Genomic DNA, 26,495 nt, shown 5'->3' with positions numbered 1-26,495 from the left:
TGGGTTTCAGGAGGATATTTATTATTTAGGTGCACTGGCCCAGTCGGCTTAACATCCAAAAGACTGAGCCCCAAACAAAGAGCCAAGCTACCTGTTAAATGTTTTGTGGCGGGAGATACATGCAGGGGGCAGCGTGCTACAGAAGCGAGAAACAAAGGCAGTTAATCAATTGAGGCATGCATTACATCATTTCTTATATTCCAAGGAAAACGTCTTCTGCGACTTAGGCTTATCTGTCTTGTGGCCTTGTAGCTGCATAGCAAGGGAAACAGGGTCCTCATGGAATGCCTGGGAGGGGAGGAGAGATAAGGTTAACTACAGAAAAGCAGGCAGTTAATTTTTAAAAGACTTTAGCTCTTTCTCTCGGGGTTGGTTTCAACATGTAACTGAGTTTCTGAAGAATTTATGATTTATACACTTTTTAATTTCTTTTAATTTCCTATTTCACCTGTAGTAGAGATCTTAATTGTCTTCCTCTACTGTTTCTATTCCTCTGTTTCCCAGTACCTTCCACCAGTGGATATAGTATGTTCAGGTCAGTGTGTTGGGGCTGGGGATGCTGGTGTGACTTCGTATGTGAATGGTGTCTCCCAGCAGCTGCTTGTGCAACCTGGGCTCCCTGGAGGAATTTCCTTCATCTGTCCTGTTTGGTATGATAGATAATATATGTCTTGCCTGAAAATTGTTTTATGCTTTTTAATCGCTTTCAGAATTGGCTAAAACTAGCCATAACTGGAAGCAATTTAGTAGCTTCTGAAGTCTATATAGATGTCTTGTTCATAGTCACACATTTTAATAAATCTTCTGTTACAAGCTGCCTGTATTACAGATAGATTTGACCTAATGTGATTATTGAATTCCAAAGTTATCCTCAAATTACATTCCATAAAATTGCTAACATATTTAGTATTTTAGAAATATGCTCTAGCCTGGGCAACACACTGAGACCTCATCTCTACAAAAAATTTAAAAATTAGCCAGGCATGGTTGCAGGTACCTGTAGTCCAAGCTACTCAGGAGGCTGAGGCAGGAGGATTGTTTGAGCCCAGGAGTTCAGGTCTGAAGTGAGTAGGGATTGTGTCACTGCACTCCAGCTTGGGTGACAGAGTGACAACACCCTGTCTCCAAAATATATGTATGCTGTATCTCAGAATTTCATAATAATGTGATAGTGGCTTATAATATGGCAGTAATTTTGAGAGAATTCCATGTATAATATGTTGTACTCATTTGTTGTAGAGATCCTGGTATTGCTAGGCCAGTTTTTCATAATCAGTCAGGTTTAAAGAGATGATTTGTTCATGGTTACACAAGCAAGAAAGTATTAAAGCTGATTATCTGCAAAACTGTAGCCATGTTCACATACACAGAGTATTCTAAAAAAGAGATGTACATAAGGTGCTCATATGTATATCCGTCAAGGTTTCTGTGAAGCAATGAAATGTTTCCAACAGTGTGTTTCTTTTCCTTCAGTAGCATGCTGTTTTGGTTACTGTAGCCTTGTAGTATAGTTTCAAGTTGGATAACATGATACCTCCAGCTTTGTTCTTTTTGCTTAGAATTATCTTGGCTATATGGGATCTTTTTTGGTTCCATAGGAATTTTAGAGTTTTTTTTTTTTTTTTTTTTCAAATTCTGTGAAGAGCAGTTTAATGGAAATAGCATTAAATCTATAAATGACTTTGGGCAGTATGGCCACTTTCAGGGAAATGTCACTTCTGGGCTTGGAGTTTCAGAGGCCGTACGTGTGTGTGTTTTGATTGAAGACTGAGAGTACTTCTAAGGAAGGATACTTCAGAGTATGGCCACTATGTTTCTACTAGTATTTAATGTCATATTTGTGATTGGATGTGAGCTCTGACTCTGTAGTGACCAAATGCGGTAGCAGCAGCTGAGGAGTTAAACCTGAATTTTAGGTGAGGTTGAAATTTCACATTGACCATACACAGTGCCTTGCAAGAAGTGCACTGTTGCTCTGCATGTATAGAGAGCCAATTTATGCTTTACCTCTGGCACTTTAAAGAGCACAAATGTCTAAAATCCCTTCACATTCTTGGAAGAAGCAAATTCACCATCATTGCTGAACATTTCTTGTAGCTTTTGCCCAAGTATTCAAAGTGGAGTGAAACCCTTGAGAATAGTATTGACCTGATCAGAATGCCAAGTACCGCTTATAAGACAGCCACTATTTCTTCCCACAGCAGGAGTTCCTGATGGGAACTGATTTTAGAAATTGAATTAGGAGGACCCTCGTCAAATAGTGCTCTGTGCTTGAGCTACAATTCTTTAGGCAGAGCACAGCGTGGCTTCCCACTCAATCTCTGCACTGTCTTCATACAATCTGATGGATCATTTAGCATTTATCAGCCTCTGAAGCTCCATGCCCAGAAGTGGCATTTCTCTGGATTCAGAGCCTTTAAAAGCTTAGCGGAGTGGTAGATGAGATGGCTCAGTAATTTATTAGACTTCTGGGATATTTGGAGTTTCTTTGACTGTGGAGCAAATGTTGCTTAGTGCCCTGGATGATGATAAATGATGGTCTCATAGGAGCTTAATCTCAGAGAAAGTCTCTCTCACTTCGATGAGCTGTATAATTTCTTTGGTGTAGGGCAAAGTTCTTAATATTTTATTTTTTGAGAGAGAGTCGTGGAACTCTTGAAAATTTGATAAAAGCTTTGGACCACTGCAGTAGAAAAATGCATTTACACATAATTTTTCATATGGTCCCTCATAAACCCTTAAGTCCATGGGCTCCAGATTAATAATTGCTAACATCGAATATGAATAGTGCATATTGGAGGAACTAGTAGGCATCCTATGCCTAAGAGGCTTGTTGAATGATGCAGTTTCATGTCCTGCTTTTGGCTTTTCAAAGTGTACATTCCACTGATGCTGGAGAGGTGGCAAAGGCTGTGTATTCATGGTCAAAGCAAGTCAAAGTTTGTGCTCAGGCAAAAGGCCTGAGAATTTTTCTTGTCTGTGGCATGGCCACATGGGTGATGTCTGGTGTTTTTCTATTTTATTACAAACATTGCCATGTAGCTTCTCTTTCTGTCACTGCATAGAAACCAGTCTTGTCAAATTTATCCACAACCTCAATCTTTCCAAAGCTGACATTTTATTCTTCCTCTTCCGTGGCAGCTTAGCAGCATCTGACATAGTTCCTTCCTTGAAGGTCTTCTCAGTCTTGGCTTTCAGTAGGGTTTCCTGCTACTTCTCTGCCCTCTTCTCCTCAGTCCTCTTTGTAGGCTTCTCCTCAACTGCCTGCATCATAAAGGTTGGGGTGTTCCAGGCCTTTGACCTGAGATCTCACTTCATCTCTATCTTCATTTATTTTTTAAATGGTTCCATTGCTGTGAAAATCTCCTGGATGCTACTAATTCCAGCCCTGACCACTAAACTGAATTTTGACTCATATGTCCAGCTACTTACTCGAAAACACCACTTGAGTGAATAAGCATCTCAAAATTGATTTGTCCAAATGAAGTTCATGGGTGCCATTTTTCTGAAGTGCCATTTGGGGTTCAAGTAGAGAGGTGACAAGTTACCATCTAAACATTTACAGAACACCCTTAACTTGATATATTTACCTTACTTTGACCATCCGATTTATCTGAAAATGCAGTCACAGCTTCATCTCCAACATAGATCACCTTTGCATTGGCTTTCTCCGTTTTTGTTATTGTAGACAACATTGCCTTTTGCTTTTTTTAATCTGGTGTGAGGCAATAGCTTCCTCAAGGGTGTCTCTGCTTCCTCTTTCACCCCTTCCTGTCATTCTTCCACTGGCAACTACAGCGACTTTTCAAGCTTTCATTTGCCTCCTAAACCCTATCAGGGGATTCTGACTGTCAGAATGAATAGGCTCCTTGCCATCTGTGGCCCTTCATTGGCTCCCTGCCTCCTACCCTCAGCTTCCGCACTATGTTGTAGCCAGGCTTAGTGATATTCTTTCTGTTTTCTGAATATGTGAGGCTCTTCTCCTTTGGGACTAGAGGATGATTATAGAGAAAATATGACACAAATTAATTAATTTTTACATGTATGATTTGTTATCTGAATCAGATTACAAGCTCCTTGAGAGCAGAGACCCAATTTAATGCTTTTTGTCTCCAACATTCCTGCCTTTGCCTCCAGCGTCCTCCTTTGCTGTGTCTGGGACAGTAACTTATACTAATTCATTTGGCACTTTCTTTTTTTCTCTTCTCCTTTACTCTCCTCCCCTTCCCTGCCATCCCCTCCCTCCCCTTCCCTCCTCTCCTCTCTTTCGCTCTTCCCTCCCCCTCCCTGCCCTCTCCTTTCCTCCCCTCCTCTTCTGTTTTATTTTCTTTTGAGATGGAGTCTGTGTTGCCAAGGCTGGAGTTCAGTGCCATAATTTCAGTTCACTGCAGCCTCCACCTCCTGGTTTCAAGCGATTGTCCTGCTTCAGCCTCCTGAGTAGCTGAGGTTACAGGTGCACCCCACCATGCCTGGCTAATTTTTGTATTTTTGGTAGAGACAAGGCTTCACCATGTTGGCTAGGTTGGTCTTGTACCAATCTAGTGATCCACCTGCCTTGGCCTCCCAAAGTGCTAGGATTACAGGCATGAACCACCACACCTGGCCTGACATTTTGTTTTCTGAGCTTTCTATGTGTCAGGTTATGATTAAGTGCTCAGAGTTTAGTAGATGTTAGATTTCGAGGTTGTTTCTCTTAGTTTAGAATACAAGCTATCGCAGGATGAGGATGGGAGTAAGGGGACACCTGTGGTGATAAATGAGAGGTGTATCTGTGCAGATTTCAACTTGGGTAGAACTTCATTGTTCTGATGAATTTTGGAAACTGTTATGAGCTAACATTATTGCTTTGGATTAGTAATTGACTAAATAGTGCCTTAGTTGCTTGCGAGAGTAAATGTAATTTCCCAAAGTGCTAAATTCAGTCCTAGGCTGTAGCTGAGAAAATCAAACTTAATGGAAACTAATGATATTCCTAATAGAGTAGACAGCAAGCAAAGTAAAACCCTGCTTATCTTCTCCCTCGATAAACATCATCTACTAAGAGTTTTGTCTGAAATGCAGTGGAACAGTAAATCAAAGCACATTAAATTGGGAAATATTACCCTTTTAGCAACAGATTACTTTCAGATTGAAACACAACTAATGCAAAGTGTTAGGTGTGAGGTCATGTCTGTTCAGGTGTTAAACTTAGATGTGGAGAATATACTGTTTATCTTTGCTTCAAGGCTTTGTCTCAAAACAAAACACCATTTAAAGCAAGTCTTGCTAGGTCATCACCAAAAGCTTCCTTGCTAATGCACGTGGAATTAGCTACCAGATACAAACATTGCATAGAAGCCTGGCTCTCAGAGTTTAGTAAGCAAGCTTAAGCATTTCCTGTAAATTTTAAGTGATTAATTATAAAAGAGCAGAGCAGCTTGGCATCTTAGGTGGAGTGAAGATATCGTATTCTGGTTAAAAATTGTAAGGGGCTTATGGAAATGAGTGGCATGGTGTTAGTTATTTTGAAAAGTATAAGTATATATTCTCATTTTCTGCTAAAAATTGTAATCAGAGGAGAAAAATATTCAACAAACATGAGTTTTGTTTTTGTTTTTGTTTTTCCTGTTAGAAGAGTGAAGACTGTGTACCCAGGACCTTTTTTCCCCCCACAATTTTTTAATAGTGGTAAAAATAGATATAACATAAAATTTATTATCGTAGCTATTTTTAGTTTACCATTCAGTGGCAATAAATACATGTATAATATTGCACAGCCATCACCACCATCTATCTCCATATCTCTTTTCATTTTGTAAAACTGAAACTCTGTACCCATTAAACAATAACTTTCCATTGCCTTCTCCCCCAGCCCCTGGTAACCACCATTCTACTTTCTCTGATTTTGACTAATGTTTTAAGTATCTAATATAGATGGAATCATAAAGTATTTGTTTTTTCTGATTGGCTTCTTTTACTCAGCATAATGTCCTCAAGTTTCATCCGTGTTGTAGATGTGACGGGGTTTTCTTTCTTTTTAGGATGGACAATCCACTGTCTGTGTAGACCACATTTTGCTTATCCATTCATCTGTCAATGGACGCTTGGATTGCTTCCACATTTTAAATATTGGGAGTAATACAGCTATAAATGAGGGTGTACAAATAATCTCTTGAAGACCCTGTTTTCAATTCTTTTGAGTATATACTGAGAAGTGCAATTACTGGATCACATGGTAATTCTATTTTTAATTTGTTCAGGAAACAACATACTGTTTTCTATAGTAGCTGTACCATTTTACATTCCCACTAACCATGCAGAAGGGTTCCAATTTCTCCACATCCTTGCCGACACTTGTTATTTTCTATTTTTATTTTATTTTATAGATGCCATCCTAATGGGTGTGGAGTGGTATCTCATTGCAGTTTCGATTCGCATTTCCCTAATGGCTAGTGATAATGAATATCTTCTTGTGCTTATTGGCCATTTTCTATCTTCTTTGAAGAAATGTTCATTTAAGTCCTTTGCTTATTTTTGAATTGAATTGTTTATTGTTGTTGAGTTTTAGAAGTTCTTTATACATTCCGGATATTAATCACTTTATCTGCAAATATTTTCTCCCATTCTGTGGGTTGCATTTTTACTTTGTTGATAATGTATTTAGATGCACAAAATTTGTAATTTTCATGAAGTCCAGTTTGTCTATTTAAAAAATTTTGTTGCCTGTGTTTTTGCTGTCATATTCAAGAAATCATTGACAAATGCAATGTTGTGAAGTTTTTGTCTTTTCTTTCTAAGAGTTTCGTACTTTTAGGTTTTACATTTAAGTCTTTGATCCATTTTAACTTTGTATATGGTATTAGGTAAGGATCTAATTTTATTCTTTTTCATGTGGATATTTAGTTTTCCCAATGCCATATGTTGAAAAAATGACCTTTTCCATATTTATATGGTCTTGGCACTCGTTGAAAGTCATTTCACCAAAAAAAAAGTCATTTGACCATATATGTAAATATGTATTTCTAGGCTTTCTGTTCTATTTCATTGCTCTATGTGTCTGTCCTTATGCCAGTCTCACACTGTTCTATTATAACTCTGTAGTAAGTTTTGAAATCAGGAAGTGTGAATCTTCCCAGCTTTGTTTTTTTTCTCTCCAAGATTGTTGTGATTATTTGGGGTTCCTTGAGATCCCTTCTGAATTTTAGAATAGATATTTCTATTTCTGCAAAAAATCATTGTGATTTTGATGGGAATTGCATAAATCTGAAGATTGCTTTGGATAGTATTGACATCTTAACAATATTGTCTTCCAATCCGTGAATGTAGATTATGTCTTCATTCACTCATGTCTTCTTTAGTGTTCATTATACAAGTCTTTCACCTCCTTGGTCAAATTAATTCCTAAATATTTTATTCTTTTTTTTGGGAAACACTGTGATGAGTAGCGAGCCAGGACTAGAGATTGGATTTCCCAACTATTCATTCCCACACCTTGACTGTTGCTTAGTCCAGCTGATTCACTAGACTCCAGTCACTAACCCCAAGTTTCTATCAGATGGGTCAATTTTAAATTACAGGGGAAAAACAGAAAAGAAGATTGGATAACTACTTTGTAGCAAGCTGGATTTTATTCATAGTTAGATTTATCTTTTCTTTGTATTTGCTTGTGTCTGTGAATTCTGTTTCAGTGGAAAGGACTTGTATTAAGTTTTGACTAGTATCTTGGTAATTGAGATTTGGATTTGACTGGGAGATTAGCTGCTCCATTAAATATGATGAACAAATAAGGGTAACTTTTCTCCTCCTGAAATTTCTAAAAACAATTTCCTCTCTCAATTATTTTTTCAGTTTTCACGTTTCATTCACCATGTGAAAGGCTGTGGCCCCAGTGTTACGAGGAGCCCCTTGTCTGAAGCCGCTGCTGCTCGTGGAACAGGCAGATCTCTGTACAGGAGCACTCATTTCTAGAGAGTAGCCTTGTCATTGCTCTGAAGGAAAATGCCTAATGCTCAAACCAGGGGCTACCTAGGCTTTCCCAGAATTGCCCTTTCTTAGATTTTGTAATTAAATTGAAGAGGTAGTTACTCTGGGCTTAAACTAGGAAATCACATCCTCTGAATTCTGTCTAACTTAATTGAGTCCTGCTGTGTTACTAATCCACGTTAATTTGGTCTTTTTCCTTTAACATAGTTTCCGTGGATGCTGAACATGGAGCCTTACAGTTTCTGGAATGACTTGGCAGAATTTGTCTTTGGAAATTGGTGAAGATGCATGAAGTATAGATCCAGGAAGGTAGAGGGTCCCCACAAAAAAAAAAAAGTGCCCTCACAGAAGACTGTGCACTTAGTGTCATCATATACAATGGGCAGCACACACAGGCCCCTGCTATTCCTTTATGAAGGACAGGTTGGGAGGGTCTCTGGCGGTACTTGCTCACTGGCCACCAGCCTCTCCCCTGCTCTCTCTGCCTGCCTTATCATCCACACTCACCTTCATGGTGCAGGACATGTTGGCTTTGTTCTTTGACCTCATTTCATTCTGAAGTTTTAAAGCTTGATGTAACTGGTTTTACCCCTTCAATTTGAAAAGTTATTTTAGAAATTGAAATAATTATTGCCACATTTTTCTTAGATGTTTAAAATTGTGGTCACCTGCTTTATTTGTAGACATTGCATAGAGATAAATGCTGGGGATGAGGGTGTTTGTTTTTAACCCTAATGTGTTTGTCTGATCTCTGAGTTCTAGGGGTTGTGGAAAAGGAAAGTGGTATAAAGTAAATGACACAATGACAGAAGAATTCGACCTAAATAATGAGATCCTGGAGTGTGAATGTGGTGAAGAATATAAACCAAAAATTTATGATCAAGGTAAGTATATGCAAATGGATAGTTTCCATTAGTTTTGGTTTTTAATTTAATTTTCTACAAAATTGGAAGTAGGATTCTTTAAATTAAAAATAGAATAGACTTTTTCTAGTACTGCTGCTCTAGCTATAGAACCATGAGTAGGTGGGGGAGGGGAAGGCATACTGGAAGGGGATGAAATGAATATCAAAGAGACACTAGTAAAGAAATCTAACCTTAAAAATAGTTTCAGAAGTGGTTGTCCACTAAAATTTTCAAATGTCCTTTTTACTTATGTAGGAGCATAATTAATTAGAGAACATATTTTTAGCACCTGTACTTTTAACACTATATTCATTAGTGTGGCAAAGCATTCTTTACCTCCAATCCCCCCACTCCCAGGACAAAAAAAAAAAATGTATCAGGGAAAGTACATCAAAAAACCCAACCACAATTAGCTATTTGAAAGCCATTTTGCAGAGAGCTTAGCATTTCTTAGCAAATAATTTTGAGATATTCTAGGGGCATTTAGAAATTTCTACCTGCATTAGATTCACTATATTAGAGTTCTGTATTATGCCACTGTAGTCATGCATTCAGTGCTAATTTTTAAGGGTTAAATAAAGTATCATTGCCAGAATTCACCCTAATATCCACCTCCAAATGAGGGATTGATTTTATTGCCAGAACTGAGGTCCCCTGACTTCCACTCTAAGCGGTAACCTACAAAGACCCTCATTTTACTTACACTTTGCATTTAACACATTTACAGAGTAGTTACTTGCTGGATTCATGGACCCTTTGTTTTAGATTGTCAAGACAAGAAAACCTTTTTCATTAGACTTCTTAATGCTGTGCTGTAAAGCAAACACCTGCAACTGTGTATGTCAATGATATAATGCCCTCATGCTCTTCCACCAGGGTGTTCTGATGAGAATGCCAGGGATCACCAAAGAAGACTCAAGTCAGCTTTGTACAGCAGGAAGCTGAGGACTTCTCTCTGTAAGTTTCTTTTCAATTGTGAATACAAAATATCTGAGACAGGTCTCAATGTTTGGAAAGTTTATTTTGCCAAGGTTATGGACGTGACACAGCCTATGACGTTCCTGAGGACATGTTCCCAAGATGGTTGGGGTACAGTTTGCTTTTATACATTGTTAGGAATTGTGAGACATCAATCAATATGTTTAAGATGTACATTGGTTTTGTCCAGAAAGGTGGGACAACTGGAAGCATGGTGGGGGGCTTCCAGGTCATAAGTAGATTAAGACAAATGGTTGTATTCCCTTGAGTCTCTGATTAGCCTTTTTCTGAATACACAATTTACATGTGAGAGGAGGGTAAAAGAATATTCGCTTATGTCTTAGTCTGGCTTAGTGAAATGATAGAGCAGCAGAAACAGTGAGATGTGCATTTGTCTCAGGTGAGCAGAGAGATGGCGTTATGTTCTGTTCATCCTTTGCCCACAAGGAAATTCCCTAAAGGCAAATGGTGAGGGAGGTATGTAGCTTCCTTATCTTTGTAGCCATCTTATTTAGTAATAAATTGGGAGCAAGTTTGCTTGATGCAGTTCCCAGCTGCCTTCTCTTTGGATTAGTGAAGATTTACTTTATTTCATACCATAAACTTGCTCTGTGATTTAGTTGGTGTTAGTGTGATATTTGAGAATATAGTATTTGGGATTTGAAGATAATTAGCTAAGCTAGATAGAAATTCCTAAAATAAGTCTAAAATTAAAATAAATCCCTTTTCTTTATTATTGCTTCCTGGTCATTATTTCCTTGGCAAAAACTTACTTTGTATTTAGAAACATGCACATAAGTTAGTTCTCAAAGTTTATACTTGAGCTTCTTTTAAACATGTTGGCATCATTTATTGAATTACACTTCATGTCCAAAACATAGCACTGTGTCAACACTCTCGGAATGTTGTTGCTTTTTAAAGACCCTGTTGTCAGTGAATTTGCCTTTTAATATATTGAATCAGGAAAGTATATAATTTACTTTTTCATGTAAAACTGTGTATAAGTCTGGTTTATTAAGTTTGAAAACTTTGTTCAATAATTATTATAAGACTTTGAATGTGTGGCTCTAAAATGAGTGTGTTTCACTGCTCTTGAATGGTCGTAATGGCTGGAAAAGATACCTCACAGTAACATATAGGAAGAATTTATTTTCCTGCTTCCTAAGTTATGGCACTCAGTTTTAAATCCCCTATGCCAGTTAAGTTAAAATTTGTCCTGCAAATTTTTAATTTTTTATATGTCACTCAGTTCTCCAAACTAATTGAAAGATACTTTTTAATTATGTAATGAAAACATTATAATTCTATATACTTGATGAGGTACAGTTTGATGTTTTGATACACATACACATTGTATCATGATCAAACAATTTAAGTCTAATACCCTGTTCATGTGAGTTTGGCAAGTTTTAAAACTACTAAAACAATAGCCACTTTCTGCTAGACAAAGTTTTCTAATCCTGTCTAGTCAGCTCCATCTTCACCAGCAATTTTGTGTCAGTGATCTCCTTGGTCCCATGGGCCTAATAATGCCTGGATGTCTGTTCTAACCAAGCTGACTTTAAAAGGCAAGAAGAAGGACTATTTGGAGAAAATGCCTGTTGGAATATACCAGGTAACAATCATGTGAAAAATTCTAACGGGGAGAATTCAAGTCGCCTCCCTGCATGTGTGGAGTGAGGGAGAGACCTTGGGGATGACTCCTGGGCTTCTAATGTGGGAGAGAGGAGGTAGGGAACAGCCCTGCAGGGTCTGTGGGTCTTTTTCCCCATGTGCGGAGATGAGAGATCATAGAAATAAAGACACAAGACAAAGAGATAGAAGAAAAGACAGCTGGGCCCGGGACCACTACCACCAAGATGTGGAGACTGGTAGTGGCCCCGAATGCCTGGCTGTGCTGTTATTTATTGGATACAAAGCAAAAGGGGCAGGGTAAAGAGTGTGAGTCATCTCCAATGATTGCTAAGGTCACGTGAGTCACGTGTCCACTGGACAGGGGGCCCTTCCCTGTTAGGTAGCTGAGGCAGAGAGGACAGCTTACGTCATTATTTCTTCTGTGCTCTCTTCAGAAAGATCAAAGACTATAATACTCTCAGTAATTTTGCTACTGCTATCTAAAGGGTGGAGCCAGGTGTACAGAATGGAACATGAAAGTGAAACAGGAGGGTGACCGCTGAAGCACAGCATCACAGGGAGATGGTTACGCCTCCGGATAACTGCAGGTGGGCCTATCAGTTAGGCCCTCCACAAGAGGTGGTGGAGCAGAGTCTTCTCTAACTCCTCTGGGGAAAGGGAGACTCCTTTTCCTGCTCTGCTAAGTGGCAGGTGCTTTTCCTTGGCACTGACGCTACTGCTAGACCACAGTCCGCTAGGTAATGGGCACCTTCCCAGGCGCCGACTTTACCACTAGACCAAGGAGCCCTCTGATGGCCCCGTCTGGGCATAACAGAAGGCTCACAGTCTTGTCTTCTGGTCACTTCTCACCATGTCCCTTCAGCTCCTATCTCTGTATGGCCTGGTTTTTCCTAGGTTATGATTGTAGAGTGAAGATTATTATAATATTGGAATAAAGAGTAATTGCTACAAACTAATCATTAATGATATTCATATATAATCATATCTATTATCTACATCTAGTATAACTATTCTTATTTTATATATTTTCTTTATTATACTGGAACAGCTCATGCCCTCGGTCTCTTGCCTCGGCACCTGGGTGGCTTGCTGCCCACAAGAGGATGACTGTGGTGCCTTGTGCTGAGACACAAGACCTTCTAGAGTAGCAGAGGGTGCAGAAGAAGGTAGAGGGTAACCTGGCTTTCCACCTAGTGTGTGTGTGAGGTACCTGTGGGTTGTCCAGGGAAGGGATATGGGAGGTGGTTTTGTGCGTGGTTCTGAAGCTTCATTTAAGGAGCTGATGTGACAGGCCCAGATGTGACTGCCCGTGGAGCATGTGCAGTGATGAGAAAGGAGGGCAGGGCTGCCTCATCAGGGGAACACCATGGGCCCAGAGGCTTCTACAACCCTGAGCTTTCCAAAGGTCTACGAGATCAGAAGCCTGAGTAGAAACCTTTAGTTTGTTAGAAAGAAACCAAAATACCAACAAAACCATAACAATCCTGGAAAATACAGTTATATTTCAAAAGCAAAGTTAGAAAATGATATTCAACCTCTCATTTCTACAGTGAAAATGTTTCATGAGATGTGAATGCTTTTTAATATATTTAATACATCTGATGTGATGTAGGTGAGGCCCCCTCCAAAGACATCGCTCCTAAAGTCTATAAAAGGAGGTAGGGTGTGAGAAGGTACCTTCTCCTTTAATGAGCCCCACACCCCACCTTCCACAGTCCCCAGGACTCTCCTTTTTTTCAGGGCGCATCCTCCCTCTCTGGGAGTTCCTCCATCCTGCCAGGCCCCTCACCCTTGCAGAGGGCATTCATGTGATGCTGTATGTACTGTGGGTCTGTAGCACTTTGAAGTGCAGTTCCCTCAAGATCTGGTTCTGATGGACCTCATCTGGGGTTGTCCTCTCCGGTTCCCACAAGATCTGTTCCTGATGAGCCTCATCTGTGGTCACCTTCTGTAGTTCCCACAAGATCTGTTCCCAATGTACCTTATCTGGGTTTGCCTTCTCCCTCATGTGTCTCACCGTGGCCTCCGTGCTGCTTGGTCTGGTCAGGCAGTTCTCACAAGATCTAGTTCTGATGAACCTCATCCAGGGTCACCTCCCTGGGGTGTCCCTCTGTGGCCTCCATGCTTCTTGGTCTGGTTTGACAGTTCCCACAATATCTGGTTCCGATGAACCTCATCTGGGGTCACCTTTTCCCTCGGGTGTCCCACTGTGGCCTCCATGCAGCTTGGTCTGATCAGGAGCACTCTGGGTGCCCTCTCGCTGCCTGCCTGCTCCTGGTCCTTCTGCCAACTCTAGGCAATGGCATCCCATGCTGTCTCCTGGCAAGTGTCCTCTCATCCTGCTGGAGTAGATCTTGGTGTTGTCACCCATTCCCCTGCCGCCACCCACCCTGCCCTGTCCCGTCTCACCTCTCAGGATCTTATTTCACACCCACCTCCTTCCAGTGCTTAACTCACCTGCCTGTGCTTCTCAGCACCTGCCTGGTCACTGGAACCGCCCCTGGACACCGCCCAGAAGGGACTCACTGCCAAGTGGCAGGCCAGGAGGTAGTGGACATACGATTGAAGCTCATCTTGGCCAATCATTCCCTAAAAGAGATTTTTTAAGGGGTCAGAAACCTCTCCCCACTTAAAAGCAGATGTCCAGAATCCAAACTCTGTGTGTATCTCAGAAAACTGGAGGTTTTCTATATCAGAGAAGATTCTAGCCAATGTGGCAGCTGTCACCAATGTGATAATATAGATAGAACAGCTCTCTCCCATTCTAAGTAACATAGTGACTTTAGAGTTTTTAAATGTTTGTTGTAAACTGCACATAAAACGTACCCTCTTAGGCATTCTTAAGTATATAGTACGGTAGTGTTAAGTATATTCACATTGTGTGAAACCAGCCTCCAGAACGTTTTCTTTCGCACGCATTGAACAACTCTCCATTTCCCTGTCTCTCCAGCCCCTGGCAGCCACCATTTTACCTTTTGTTCCTATAAATGACTCTTCTAGATGCTTAATGTAATACAGTTTACTTTAAAAGAACCAAAAGTATGCCTAGCCTTGAGAAATTAGCCACCCCCTGGATTTAGCGAGCACCTAAACACTGACTTTAAAGCCTGTGCTCTTCCCCACCATGTGTTCATTCATTCGGGACACAGGGTGCTTCAGGATGTGTTTTGGGTGCCTGGGAGACAGTGTTGAATGTGTTTTACTATTGATTGGGTGTCTATTCTCTGTTAGTTTGTTGGAGTTTATTATTTTGAGAATTGTGTGTGCTACAAACATCTTTTCTCTCTTTATGGCTTGCCCTTTTAGTCTCTTAATGCTGTCTTTTTGAGACCAAAAATTTAAATGCGGTCTTATATATTAGTCTTTCCCTTTATGGTTATTGTTTCATAAATGCCATTCATGACATCTTTTCCTAATTTGATGTCCTGAAGATGTATTTCTGTGTTACCTTCTAGATCACTGCCATCCAATAAAAATTATGTAGTGAGACACATATTATCTAGACTAAATATTATCTGGTATCCACATTGAGAGAGAAAAGGGAATCCAATAAAGCTGTTTAATAATGTTTATTTAACTCAGTATATACAAATTATTATAATTTCAAACTTTCAATATAAAAAGTATCAAGATATTTAACATTGGTTTTTCCTGCTGTTTAACATTCCAGTGCAAGTTTTACGCTTATTGGCACATCTCAAGTGTCCAGTAACCATGAATGGGCAGAGCAATCATAGAATATTTATTGCTTTTACTGTATCATATCAGACCTATGTCCTACCTAACTGATTTTTGAGTGTAGTGTGAAGCGGGAATCTCGCTTGATTTTTTTTTTTTTCCAAATGAGTATCCAACTGACCCAGCACCAATTGCTTGAAGAGACAATCCTGTCCCCACTGTTCTGTCTGCTGCAGGAGTCTTAAAGAAAGTGTCCACATGTGTGTGAGTCTCTTTCTGGTCTCAATTCTGTGCCATTTGTCTACTTGTCTATGCTTTCACCACTCCTGTGCTATCTTAATTACTATAATTTTCATGATAAGTTCTGATTATCTGGTAGGGAAAAATGTCTTTTTAGGAGAGTATTGGCTAACCTTGGCTTTTTGTATTTCCGTATAAATTTGAATTGTCCAGTTCTCAAAAATATAGTGGAATTTTGATTGAGATTCTAAATGTTGAATCTAGATAACCAATGGAAGAGCGGCCTTTTTAAAGCATCATCAGTTCATGTGCTGCAGGCACCTGAGTGGGATCCGGACGTGCTCTTGCTTTGCAGACTCTGCTCCCCTCCCCATTGTGAGGTAGAAGCAGCTGATGAAATGAAAAAGAGTCATAGTGTAGGTTAAAGGGATCCACAGTAGGGCCAAGGATGCCACCCCACCCTCAGCTGCAGGCAAGCTTGCACGTAAATAACCCCCGTCATTGGAGTGTTCGGGATGCGGGGGACGCTATAGTGTTCTTGGACTTGTCATCCTGGGGCAGTTTTAGTTCTTTATATTTAATGGGTCAGTGCCAAGTGCTACCACTTCCCAATAAAGGAATGGGGACACAGAGTCTGGGTTCCTGGCTACCTTGTTATGAGGTTTTGTTATTTCTCTGACAAGATTGCTTTGGAAAGAGCTGCTTTTTCGGGATTATTTTTTGAATACCCCAAGTGGGGAAGAGGGTTCTCCTCAAAGCCTCACAACCAAGATCATAGGAAGGGGGCCCTATTTTCCTGCTGCTTCACAGCTCAGAACATATACTGAATGGAATGTATTTTTAAGAGAATAAAGTCTGTTTTTTTGTATTTTAAAGATTGAGACGGCTAAGAAAGTCGCCCTCGAATAAACTGTTATTGCATTATAGGCCCCTTTGTTGGGGGCAGTCTGTTGGTCCACACCTACTTGCTCAGGCAGGTGCTCTGGTCTCACCCCTGCCCCTTGCGGTCTAGATGCAGCAGCTTCTACATTCCTGCTCCAAGCATGGGACCAAGGAGGCCAGAACTTGTTGCTGGAAACCAGGGCAAAGCAGTGGCTCAGGGCTCCTTGGGTGCATGTGTATCGTTGGAGCTGCCTGTCTGCATGTATCCTCTGGTGCACATGCTCTCTGTTGGCTCTGCAGTACAATATGTAACCAATAAAGCTCTCTCATTTCTGTAAAAAAAGAAAAAAAAAGAAAAAAAAGAAAGAGGCTCAGCCCTTAGTGCTGTGATAAGAGCACAGTGGAGGGCCCCACCCCCTACTGCAGGAGACATTTATCAAGGACAGAACATCCCTACCGTGGTTCTAGAATCCTAGGGTGAATACAAATAAATTCTGGGATAAGCCAGGCAGCAAAAACATAAACAAAGCCATAACTGAGTTTCCACCGATAGTGGGGTCCTTGTGCCCTGTGGGCTCTCAGGGGTCGTTGTTCTTGCACTCACTTTAACCCAGGGCAGGACTTAACCTCCTTGAGAACAGATTAGGTGCTTCCCACTCCTCACTCCCCTCTGCCTTCTCTGTCACTGGCCCTGTGGTTTGCTTTGTGGCTATAGACCGAGTTCCATGGAGAAGCCAGGAACAAATGTAGAGGCTCATGCAGGATGGCTGATGAGGCAGGAGAGGAAAGGAGCAGACTGTTTAGAGACAGAAAATTGTTAGAGGTATCTCTGTTCTCTGTTCTCTGAAGAGGATTAACAGGATGGGAATAAAGGCAAAATACAGACGACAGTAGGGTGACCAGGACCTGGCCATGGAAAAGGGCTCTTGGTGACTTACTGAGGCTGAATGCTGGTTTGCCATCGTCTTGCATTTCCTTTGAACACCAGGTCAGCCTGCTGGGAATCCACAGTCCTGGCCATCCTGAACTGTACCAGAACTGCCCCAAGAGCAGGGAAACCATCTCCAAGATGAGATTGGTGAACCATCAGGTCTGGTTGGGGATGGCAGGGCTGGGGGCTGGGGACTAGAGTACAGGGAACTAGAAAGAAGTAGGGCTAAGGAGGAGGGGTAGAGGCATAGGTAGAGGAGTCCCAGGAAACAGCTCTGGGACGACAGCATTTGCAAGCAGGGCTAGGAGGAGGAGTAGGGGGACAGACAGGAGAGTCACAGAAAAGAGTTCTGGGACCAGAGCGTTGGCAAGGAGGGCTGGGAGGGGGAATATGGGAACGGATAAAGGAATCACAGGGAAGAGTTCTGGGACCCAAGCATTGACCAGTAGGGCTAGGAGGAGGGCTAGGGTGATCTATAAGGGAGTTACCAGAAAGAGTTCTGGGACCAGAGCATTGACAAATGGATGGTTTGTAATGAATAGCAGAAGAGCAGGGCAGGTAGAGTATTAGGGTAGGGTAGTGGGGAGGGCAGGTATGAGCCACAGTGGGATAACAGTTAGGGCAGAAAACTGAAAAATCCACGTACTTCTGGAGAGGAGGAAGGGGCTTGGCAGATGGAAGAAGAGGGAGGGATTCGCGGGCACGAGAGTGGGATGGCTTACGAGAGCGGGATGTATTAGGAGGGCAGGATGGATTAGGAGGGTGTGGAATCATAAAATCAGGTACTGGGTGGGGTGGAAATTGAGAAATTGGAGGGAGCTTTCCTGTCATTTCTTCCAATGAGAATTCTAGTGAATCGCTTCTCCCAGTGAGTCCAAATGAGTAACTGGGATGTGCCCAGACCTACCCCAGCATTTATAACATGCCCACCCCTTGCATCATACCATGTCTGAATGCCCATTATGATGCCCATGTGCCCCTGTCTTTTGGTCTAGGGAGAGGGCGCCACCAACCAGAGAAAGGGTTCCAGTTTCTAGATGTAAGAGTGATCATGGGAAATACCAAAAAGAAGAAGCAGGGGCTGTAATATTTGTCCCTTTTCTGGAGATACCGTGTAGTTATGCCCCTCAGTAGGCAAACTTTGATCAAAGGGCCAAGATGGAGTTAGGGGCTGGGGGCCTAGGAGAGAGGTTCTGAAGCAGGACTTGGGAAAATGGGAAGAAGTCAGTGCCCCAGTCTTTCACTTACTACGCTTTTCAAAGCACTTTCACATCATTTATACTGCTGCATGAATATATGTGATTAGAGGATTGATGCTGTATTCATTGGATCAATGAGGACACTGAAGACCAGAGAGGAAGCTGCCATAAACTGGCAGTGGGTGACAAAGCAAGTGGGACTAGAACTTGAGCCAAAAGGAGGGGCAGGTGGGAGGGAGCCAAAAATAGCCCAGAATGCTGACCAGTGGCCTCCCTTCCTCCTGGCTCTCTGGACAGGATCCTACCTGCAGGAGGATCCTGCTTTACTTTTTGTAGTAACCTCTTGATCCCTGTGCCACTGTGGTTTTATGCCTTCCTCTTAGTGGGAACCATAAACATAGTTCTAAGGAGGCTGGGAGGTCTGGACTGAGTAGAATTCACCCCAGTATGGCAAAGCGGCTGTGGCCAGACTACTTCTCTAGATTCCTCCTTACTGGACAGGGCATCTCTGAAGGAAAGGCCCCAGTCAGGGGCTTAGAGATAAAACTCATCTTCCTAGGACAGAGCACCTGGGGGAAGGAGCAGCTGTGGGCACAGCTTCAGTGGATTTAAACTTTCCTGCCTGCCAGCTCTGAAGAGAGCAGCTGATCCTGACAAGTGGGATTTTCCCAGCACAGTGCACCAGCTCTGCTGTGGGACAGACTGCCTCAAGTTGGTCCCTGACCCCCAAGCCGCCTGACTGGGAGAGACCTCCCAACAGGGGTCGACAGACACCTAATACAGGAGAGCTCTGGCTGGCATCAGGCCAGTGCCCCTCTGAGATGAAGCATCCAGAGGAAGGAGCAGCAGCGATCTTTGCTGTTCTGCAGCCTCCACTGTTGATACCCAGGTGGGCAGGGCCTGGAGTGGACCTCCAGCAAACTGCAGCAGACCTGCAGAAGAGGGGCCTGTTAGAAGAAAAACTAAGAAACAGAAAGCAACAATATCAACATCAAAAACAACAACAAAAAAACCCACACAGGAACCTCATCCAAAGACCATCAGCATCAAAGATCAAAGGAAGATAAATCCATGAAGATGAAGATAAAACAGCACAAAACGCTGAAAATCCCAAAACCAGAATGCCTCTTCTCCTCAAATGATTGCAATTCCTCTCCAGCAGAGGCACAAAACTGGACAGAGAATGAGATTGACTAATTGACAGAAGTAGGCTTCAGAAGGTGGGGAATAACAAACTCCTCTGTGCTAAAGGAGTATGTACTAACCAAATGCAAGGAAGCTAAGAACCTTGATAAAAGGTTACAGGAACTGCAATCTAGAATAACCAGTTTATAGAGGAACATAAATGACGTGATGGAGCTGAAAAAAACCAGCACAGGAACTTCATGAAGCATACACAAGTACCAATAGCCGAATCGATCAAGCGGAAGAAAGGATATCAGCGATTGAATATCACCTTACTGAAATAAGGCATGAAGACAAGATTAGAGAAAAAAGAATGAAAAGGAACGAACAAAGCCTCCAAGAAATACGGGACTATGTGAAAAGGCCAAACCTACAATTGATTGACGTACCTGAAAGTGATGGGGAGAATGGAACCAAGTTGGAAAACACACTTCAGGATATTATACCGGAGAACTTCCCCAACCTAGCCAGGCGGGCTAACATTTAAATTCAGGAAATAGAACCACTACTAAGATACTCCCTCGAGAAGAACAACCCCAAGTCACGTAATCGTCAGATTCTCCAAAGTTGAAATGAAGGAAAAAATGTTAAGGGCAGCCAGAGAGAAAGATCAGATTACCTACAAAGGGAAGTCCATCAGACTAACAGTAGATCTCTCTGCAGAAACCCTACAAGCCAGAAGAGAATGGGGACCAATAGTCAACATTCTTAAAGAAAAGAATTTTCATCGCAGAATTTCATGTCCAGCCAAACTGAGCTTCATAAGGAGAGGAGAAATAAAATCCTTTTTAAACAAGCAAATGCTGAGGGATTTTGTCACCACCACACCTGCCTTACAAGAACTTTTGAAGGAAGCACTAAATATGGAAAGGAAAAACCAGTAACAGCCACTGCAAAAACACACCAAAATATAAAGACCAAGGAAACTATGAAGAAACTGCTTCAACTAATGTTCCAACTAATGTTCCAGCTAGCATCATGATGACAGGATCAGATTCACACATAACAATATTAACCTTAAATGTAAATGTGCTAAATGCCCCAATTGAAAGATACAGACTGGCAAATTGGGTAAAGAGTCAAGACCCATTGGTGTGTTGTATTCATTCAGGAGACCATCTCACGTACAAAGACACACATAGGCTCAAAAGAAAGGGATTGGGGAATATTTACCAAGCAAATGGAAACCCAAAAAAAAGTAGGAGTTGCAATCCTAGTCTCTGCTAAAACAGACTTTAAACCAACAAAGATCAAAAAAGACAGTGTCATTACATAATTGTAAAGAGACGAATGAAACAAGAAGAGGTAACTGTCCTAAATATATATGCACCCACCCAATACAGGAGCACTCAGCTTCATAAAAGAAGTTATTAGAGACCTACAAAGAGACTTAGACTCCCACACAATAACAGTGGGAGGCTTTAACACCCCACTGTCAATATTAGGCAGATCAAGGAGACAGAATATTAACAAGGATATTCAGGACTTGAACTCAGCTCTGAACCAAGCAGACCTAATAGACATCTACAGAACTCTCTACCCCAGATCAACAGAATATACATTCTTCTCAGCACCGCATAGACTTCTTCTAAAATTGACCACGTAATTGGAAGTAAAACAGTCTTCAGCAAATGAACAGAAATCGTACACAGTCTCTCAGACCACAGCACAATCAAATTAGAACTCAGGTTTAAGAAACTCACTCAAAACCACAACCTGCTCCTGAATGACTACTGGGTAAATAACAAAATTAAGACAGAAATAAAGAAGTTATTTGAAACCAGTGAGAACAGACAATGTACCAGAATCTCTGGGACACAACTAAAGCAGTGTTAAGAGGGAAATCAGAAAGCTGGAAAGATCTGATATTGACACCCTAACATCACAATTAAAAGAACTGGAGAAGCAAGAGCAAACAAATTCAAAAGCTAGCAGAAGACAAGAAATAACTAAGATCAGAGCAGAACTGAAGGAGATAGAGACAAGAAAAACCCTTCAAAAAAAATCTATGAATCCAGGAACTGGTATGTTGAAAAGATTAACAAAATAGACTGCTAGCTAGATTAATAAGAAAAGAGAGATGAATCAAATAGACACAAGAAAAAAATGATAAAGGGGATATCACCACCGATCCCACAGAAATACAAACTACCATCAAAGAATACTATAAACACCTCACTGCAAATAAACTAGAAAATCTAGAAGAAATGGATAAATTCCTGTACACATACACCCTTTCAAGACATGACCAGGGAGAAGTCGAATCCCTGAACAGACCAATAACAAGTTCTGAAATTGAGGCTGTAATTAATAGCCTAGAAATGAAAAAAAGCCCAGAACCAGTCAGATTTACAGTCAAATTCTACCAGAGGTACAAAGGGGCTGGTACCATTCCTTGTGAAACTATTCCAAACAACAGAAAAAGAAGGACTCCTTCCTAACTCATTTTATGGGGCCAGCATCATCCTGATACCAAAACCTGTCAGAGACACAACAGAAAAAGAAAATCTCAGGCCGATATCCCTGATGAACACTGATGCAAAAATTCTCAATAAAATACTGCCAAAATGAATCCAGCAGCACATCAAAAAGCTTATCCACCATGATGAAGTTGGCTTCATACCTGGGGTGCAAGGCTGGTTCAATATATGCAAATCAATAAATGTAATCCATCACATAAACAGAACCAATGACAAAAACCACATGATTTTATCTCAATAGATGCAGAAAAGGCCTTTGATAAAATTCAACATTCCCTCGTGTTAAAAACTCTCAGTAAACTAGGTATTGATGAAACATATCTCAAAATAACAAGAGTTATTTAAAACAAACCCATAGCCAATATCACACAGAATGGGCAAATGCTGGAAGCATTCCCTTTGAAAACTGGCACAAGACAAGGATGCCCTCTCTCATCACCCCTATTCACCATAGAATTGGAAGTTCTGGCCAGGGCAGTCAGGCAAGAGAAAGAAATAAAGGGTATTCAAATAGGAGGAGAGGAAGTCAAATTGTCTCTGTTTGCAGATGACATGATTATGTATTTAGAAAACTTCATCATCTCAAGCCCAAAAACGTAAGCTGATAAGCAACTTCAGCAAAGTCTCACAAAATCAACATGCAAAAATCTAAAGCATTCCTATGCCCCAATAATAGACAAGCAGAGAGCCAAATTATGAGTGAACTCCCATTCGCAATTGGTACAAAGAGAATAGAATACCTAGGAATACAACTTAACAAGGGACATGAAGCACCTCTTCAGGGAGAACTACAAACAACTGCTCAAGTAAATAAAAGAGGACATAAACAAATGGAAAAACATTCCATGCTCATGGATAGGAAGAATCAATATCATGAAAATGGCCATACCGCCTAAAGTAATTTATAAATTCAGTGCTATTCCCTTTAAGCTACCATTGACTTTCTTTGAAGAATTAGAGAAAAACTACTTTAAATTTCGTATGGAACCAAAAAAGAGCTCATATAGCCAAGACAGTCTCAAGCAAAAAGAACAAAGCTGAAAGCTTTGCGCTACCTGACTTCAAACTATACTACAAGGGTACAGTAACCAAAGCAGCATGGTACTGGTACCAAAACAGATACATAGACCAATGGAACAAAACAGAGACCTCAGAAATAACACCACACATCTATAACCATTCTGATCCAGCAATGTGGAAAGAATTCCCTATTTAATAAATGGTGGTGGGAAAACTGGTTAGCCATAGGCAGAAAACAGAAACTGGACCACTTCCTTACACCTTATACAGAAATTAACTCAAGATGGATTAAAGACTTAAATGTAAGATCCAAAACCAAAAAAAAAAAAAAGAATCCTAGAGGAAAACCTAGGCAATACCATTCAGGGCATAGGCATGGGCAAAGACTTCATGACTAAAACACCAAAAGCAATTGCAACAAAAGCCAAAATTGGCAAATGGGGTCTAATTAAACTAATGAGTTTCTGTACAGCAAAAGAAACTATCATCAGAGTGAACAGGCAGCCTAGAGAATGGGGGAAAATTTTTTGCAATCTCCCTATCTGACAAAGGCCTAATATCCAGAATCTACAAGGAACTTAAACAAATTTACAAGAAAAAAACAAAAGTCCTATCAAAAAGTGAGTGAAGGATATCAACAGACATGTCTGAAAAGAAGACATTTATGTGGCCAACAAACGTGAAAAAAAGCTCATCATCACTGGTCATTAGAGAAATGCAAATCAAAATCACAAGGAGATACCATCTCACACCAGTTAGAATAGCGATCATTAAAAAGTCAGGAAACAAGAGATGCTGATGAGGCTGCAGAGATACAGCAATGCTTTTACACTGTTGGTGTGAGTGTAAATTAGTTCAACCATTGTGGAAGACAGTGGGGCGATTCCTCAAGGATCTAGAACCACAAATACCATTTGACTCAGCAATCCCATTACTGGGTATATACCCAAAGGATTATAAGTCATTCTTCTAAAAAGACACATGCACACGTATGTTTATTGCAGCACTATTTACAATAGCAAAGACTTGGAACCAACCAAATACCCATCAATGATAGACTGGATAAACAACATATGGCATATATACACCATGGAATACTGTGCAGCCATAAAAAAGAATGAATTCACGTCCTCAAGAAACTAACACAGGAACAGAAAACCAAACACTGCATGTCCTCACTTATAAGTGGGAGTTGAACAATGAGAACACATGGACACAGGGAGGGGATCATCACACACAGGGGCCTGTTGCGGGCTAGGGGGCAAGGGGAGGGAGAGCATTAGGACAAATACCTGGTGAATGTGGGGCTTAGAACCTAGATGACAGGTTGGTAGGTTCAGCAAATCACCATGGCACATGTACACTTATGTAACAAACCTGCATGTTCTGCACATGTATCCCAGAACTTAAAGTAAAAAAAAAACAAAGGTATTCTGTATTTTTAAGATTGCTTTTAATTAATATGTGATAATTGTGCATATTTATAGGATATAGTGTGATGTTTCCTTACATGTGCGCATTGCACAATAGTCAAATCAGCTATTTAGCAGATCTCTCACCTCAGTGTTTCCTTGTAGTGAAAACATAAAGTCTTTTCTTTGAGTTATTGTGAAATTTTTCTCATATATTCGGAGCATTATTTCTCTTTGTTATATGCATGGTTTGCATTTTGTCACCAAAGTTCATCACCTACATTCTAGTCCCTTTCATTCCTCAAGAATTATCCCACTTCTGAAATCACTGGTGCAGACATGCTCTTCTCTGACCCTCACCTCATGTCCTTAGAGTATAATCATTTAACTGCTCTCGCTTCACTGGGACCTCCAACTCACTGAACATTTTTGTTTTTTTGAGACAGGGTCTCACTTTGTCACCCAGGCTGGAGTCAAGAATTGAGGTTTGGGAACCTCCCCCTAGGTTTTAGAGGATGTATGGAAACGCCTGGTTGTCTAGGCAGAGGTTTGCTGCTGGGGCAGGGCCCTCATTGAGAACCTCTGCTAGGGCAGTGTGGAAGGGAAATACGGGGTTGAAGCACCCACAAATAGTCCCCACTGGGGCACTGCTTAGTGGAGCTGTGAGAAGAAGGCCACCATCCTCCAGAGCCCAGAATGGTAGATCTCCCAACAGCATGCCGTGTGCCTGGAAAAGCTGCAGACACTCGACACCAACCCATAAAAGCAGCTGGGAGGGAGGCTGTACCCTGCAAAGCCACAGGGGCAGAGCTTCCCAAGACCATGGCAACTCTTGCATCAGTGTGACCTGGATGTGACACATGCAGTCAAAGGATATCATTTTGAATCTTTTAAGATTTGAATGCCCCACTGGATTTTAGACTTGCATGGGGCCTGTTGCCCCTTGTTTTGGCCAATTTCTCCCATTTGGAATGGGGATATTTTCCCAATGCCTATACCCACATTGTGTCTAGGAAGTAACTAACTTGCTTTTGATTTTACAGGCTCATAGGTGGAAGGGACTTGCCTTGTCTCAGATAAGACTTTGGACTGTGGACTTTTGAGTTAATGCTAAAATGAATTAAGACTTTGGGGGACTGTTGGGAAGGCATGATTAGTTTTGACGTGGGAGGACATGATATTTGGGAAGGGCCAGGGGTGAAATGATATGGTTTGGCTGTGTCCCCACCCAAATCTCATCTTGAATTGTAGCTTCCATGATTCCCATGTGTTGTGGGAGTGACCTGGTGGGAGATAATTGAATCATGGGGGTGGTTTTTCCCATACTGTTCTCCTGGTAGTGAATAAGTCTCATGAGATCGATGGTTTTATAAGGTGTTCTCCCTTTTGCTTTGCTCCCATGCTCTCTTGCCTGCTGCCATGTAAGAAGTGCCTTTCACAGCCAGGTGCGGTGGCTTATGCCTGTAATTCCAGCACTTTGGGAGGCCAAGGCAGGTGGATCATGAGGTCAGGAGATCGAGACCATCCTGGCTAACATGGTGAAACCCTGTCTCTACTAAAAAATACAAAAAATTAGCTGGGCATGTAGCGGGCGCCTGGGAAGCGGAGCTTGCAGTGAGCCAAGATCATGCCACTGCACTTCAGCCTGGGAGACAGGCTGAGACTCCATCTAAAATTAAAAAAAAAAAAAGAATTTGAGACCAGCTTAGCCAACATGATGAAACCCTGTCTCTACTAAAAACACAAAAAATTAGCTGAGCATGGTGGTTGGTGCCTGTAATACCAGGTACTCAGGAGCCTGAGGCGGGAGAATGGCTTGAACCCAGGAAGCGGAGGTTGCAGTGAGCCGAGATTCTGCCACCCCACTCCAGCCTGGGCAACAGAGCGAGACTCTGTCTCAAAAAAAAAAAAAAAAAAAAAAAAAAGAGAGAAGTGCCTTTCACCTTCCACCATGATTATGAGGCCTTCCAAGCCGTCTGGAAATGTGA

The 26,495-nt window shown here is 41.3% G+C and overlaps 1 protein-coding gene across 16 annotated transcripts; it reads right to left on the bottom strand.

Moving 5' to 3' along the window:
- On the bottom strand, positions 1-26,400 carry LOC129012655 (uncharacterized). 16 transcript variants are annotated; one of them, XM_063651309.1, is made up of 7 exons: positions 17,219-26,400; positions 16,885-17,076; positions 16,364-16,612; positions 15,572-15,788; positions 13,938-14,069; positions 13,498-13,822; positions 11,666-12,370 (listed from the first exon to the last, which is right to left on the bottom strand). In XM_063651309.1, exon 1 carries the CDS (start codon positions 18,040-18,042, stop codon positions 17,437-17,439), a length of 606 nt encoding a protein of 201 aa, XP_063507379.1. In that variant the 5' UTR covers positions 18,043-26,400; the 3' UTR covers positions 11,666-12,370; positions 13,498-13,822; positions 13,938-14,069; positions 15,572-15,788; positions 16,364-16,612; positions 16,885-17,076; positions 17,219-17,436. The 16 variants fall into 16 exon arrangements, with proteins under 16 accessions (XP_054304549.1, XP_054304553.1, XP_054304555.1 ...); XM_054448574.2 differs by lacking the exons at positions 11,666-12,370; positions 16,885-17,076 and adding an exon at positions 1-288; XM_054448578.2 differs by lacking the exons at positions 11,666-12,370; positions 16,885-17,076 and adding an exon at positions 1-288 and having other exon boundaries at positions 13,498-13,819.
- Positions 26,401-26,495: the final 95 nt, after the last annotated feature.

This window comes from Pongo pygmaeus, chromosome 15 (genome assembly GCF_028885625.2).
Source record: "Pongo pygmaeus isolate AG05252 chromosome 15, NHGRI_mPonPyg2-v2.0_pri, whole genome shotgun sequence".
NCBI classification, from domain to species: domain Eukaryota; kingdom Metazoa; phylum Chordata; class Mammalia; order Primates; family Hominidae; genus Pongo; species Pongo pygmaeus.
This window is presented reverse-complemented; position numbering and strand designations above follow the sequence as displayed.

Coding starts and splice junctions, on each gene's coding strand:
- LOC129012655 (XM_054448574.2), bottom strand. CDS start 18,042: ATGACAGGAAAGCTCCCTCCAATTTCTCAATTTCCACCCCACCCAGTA.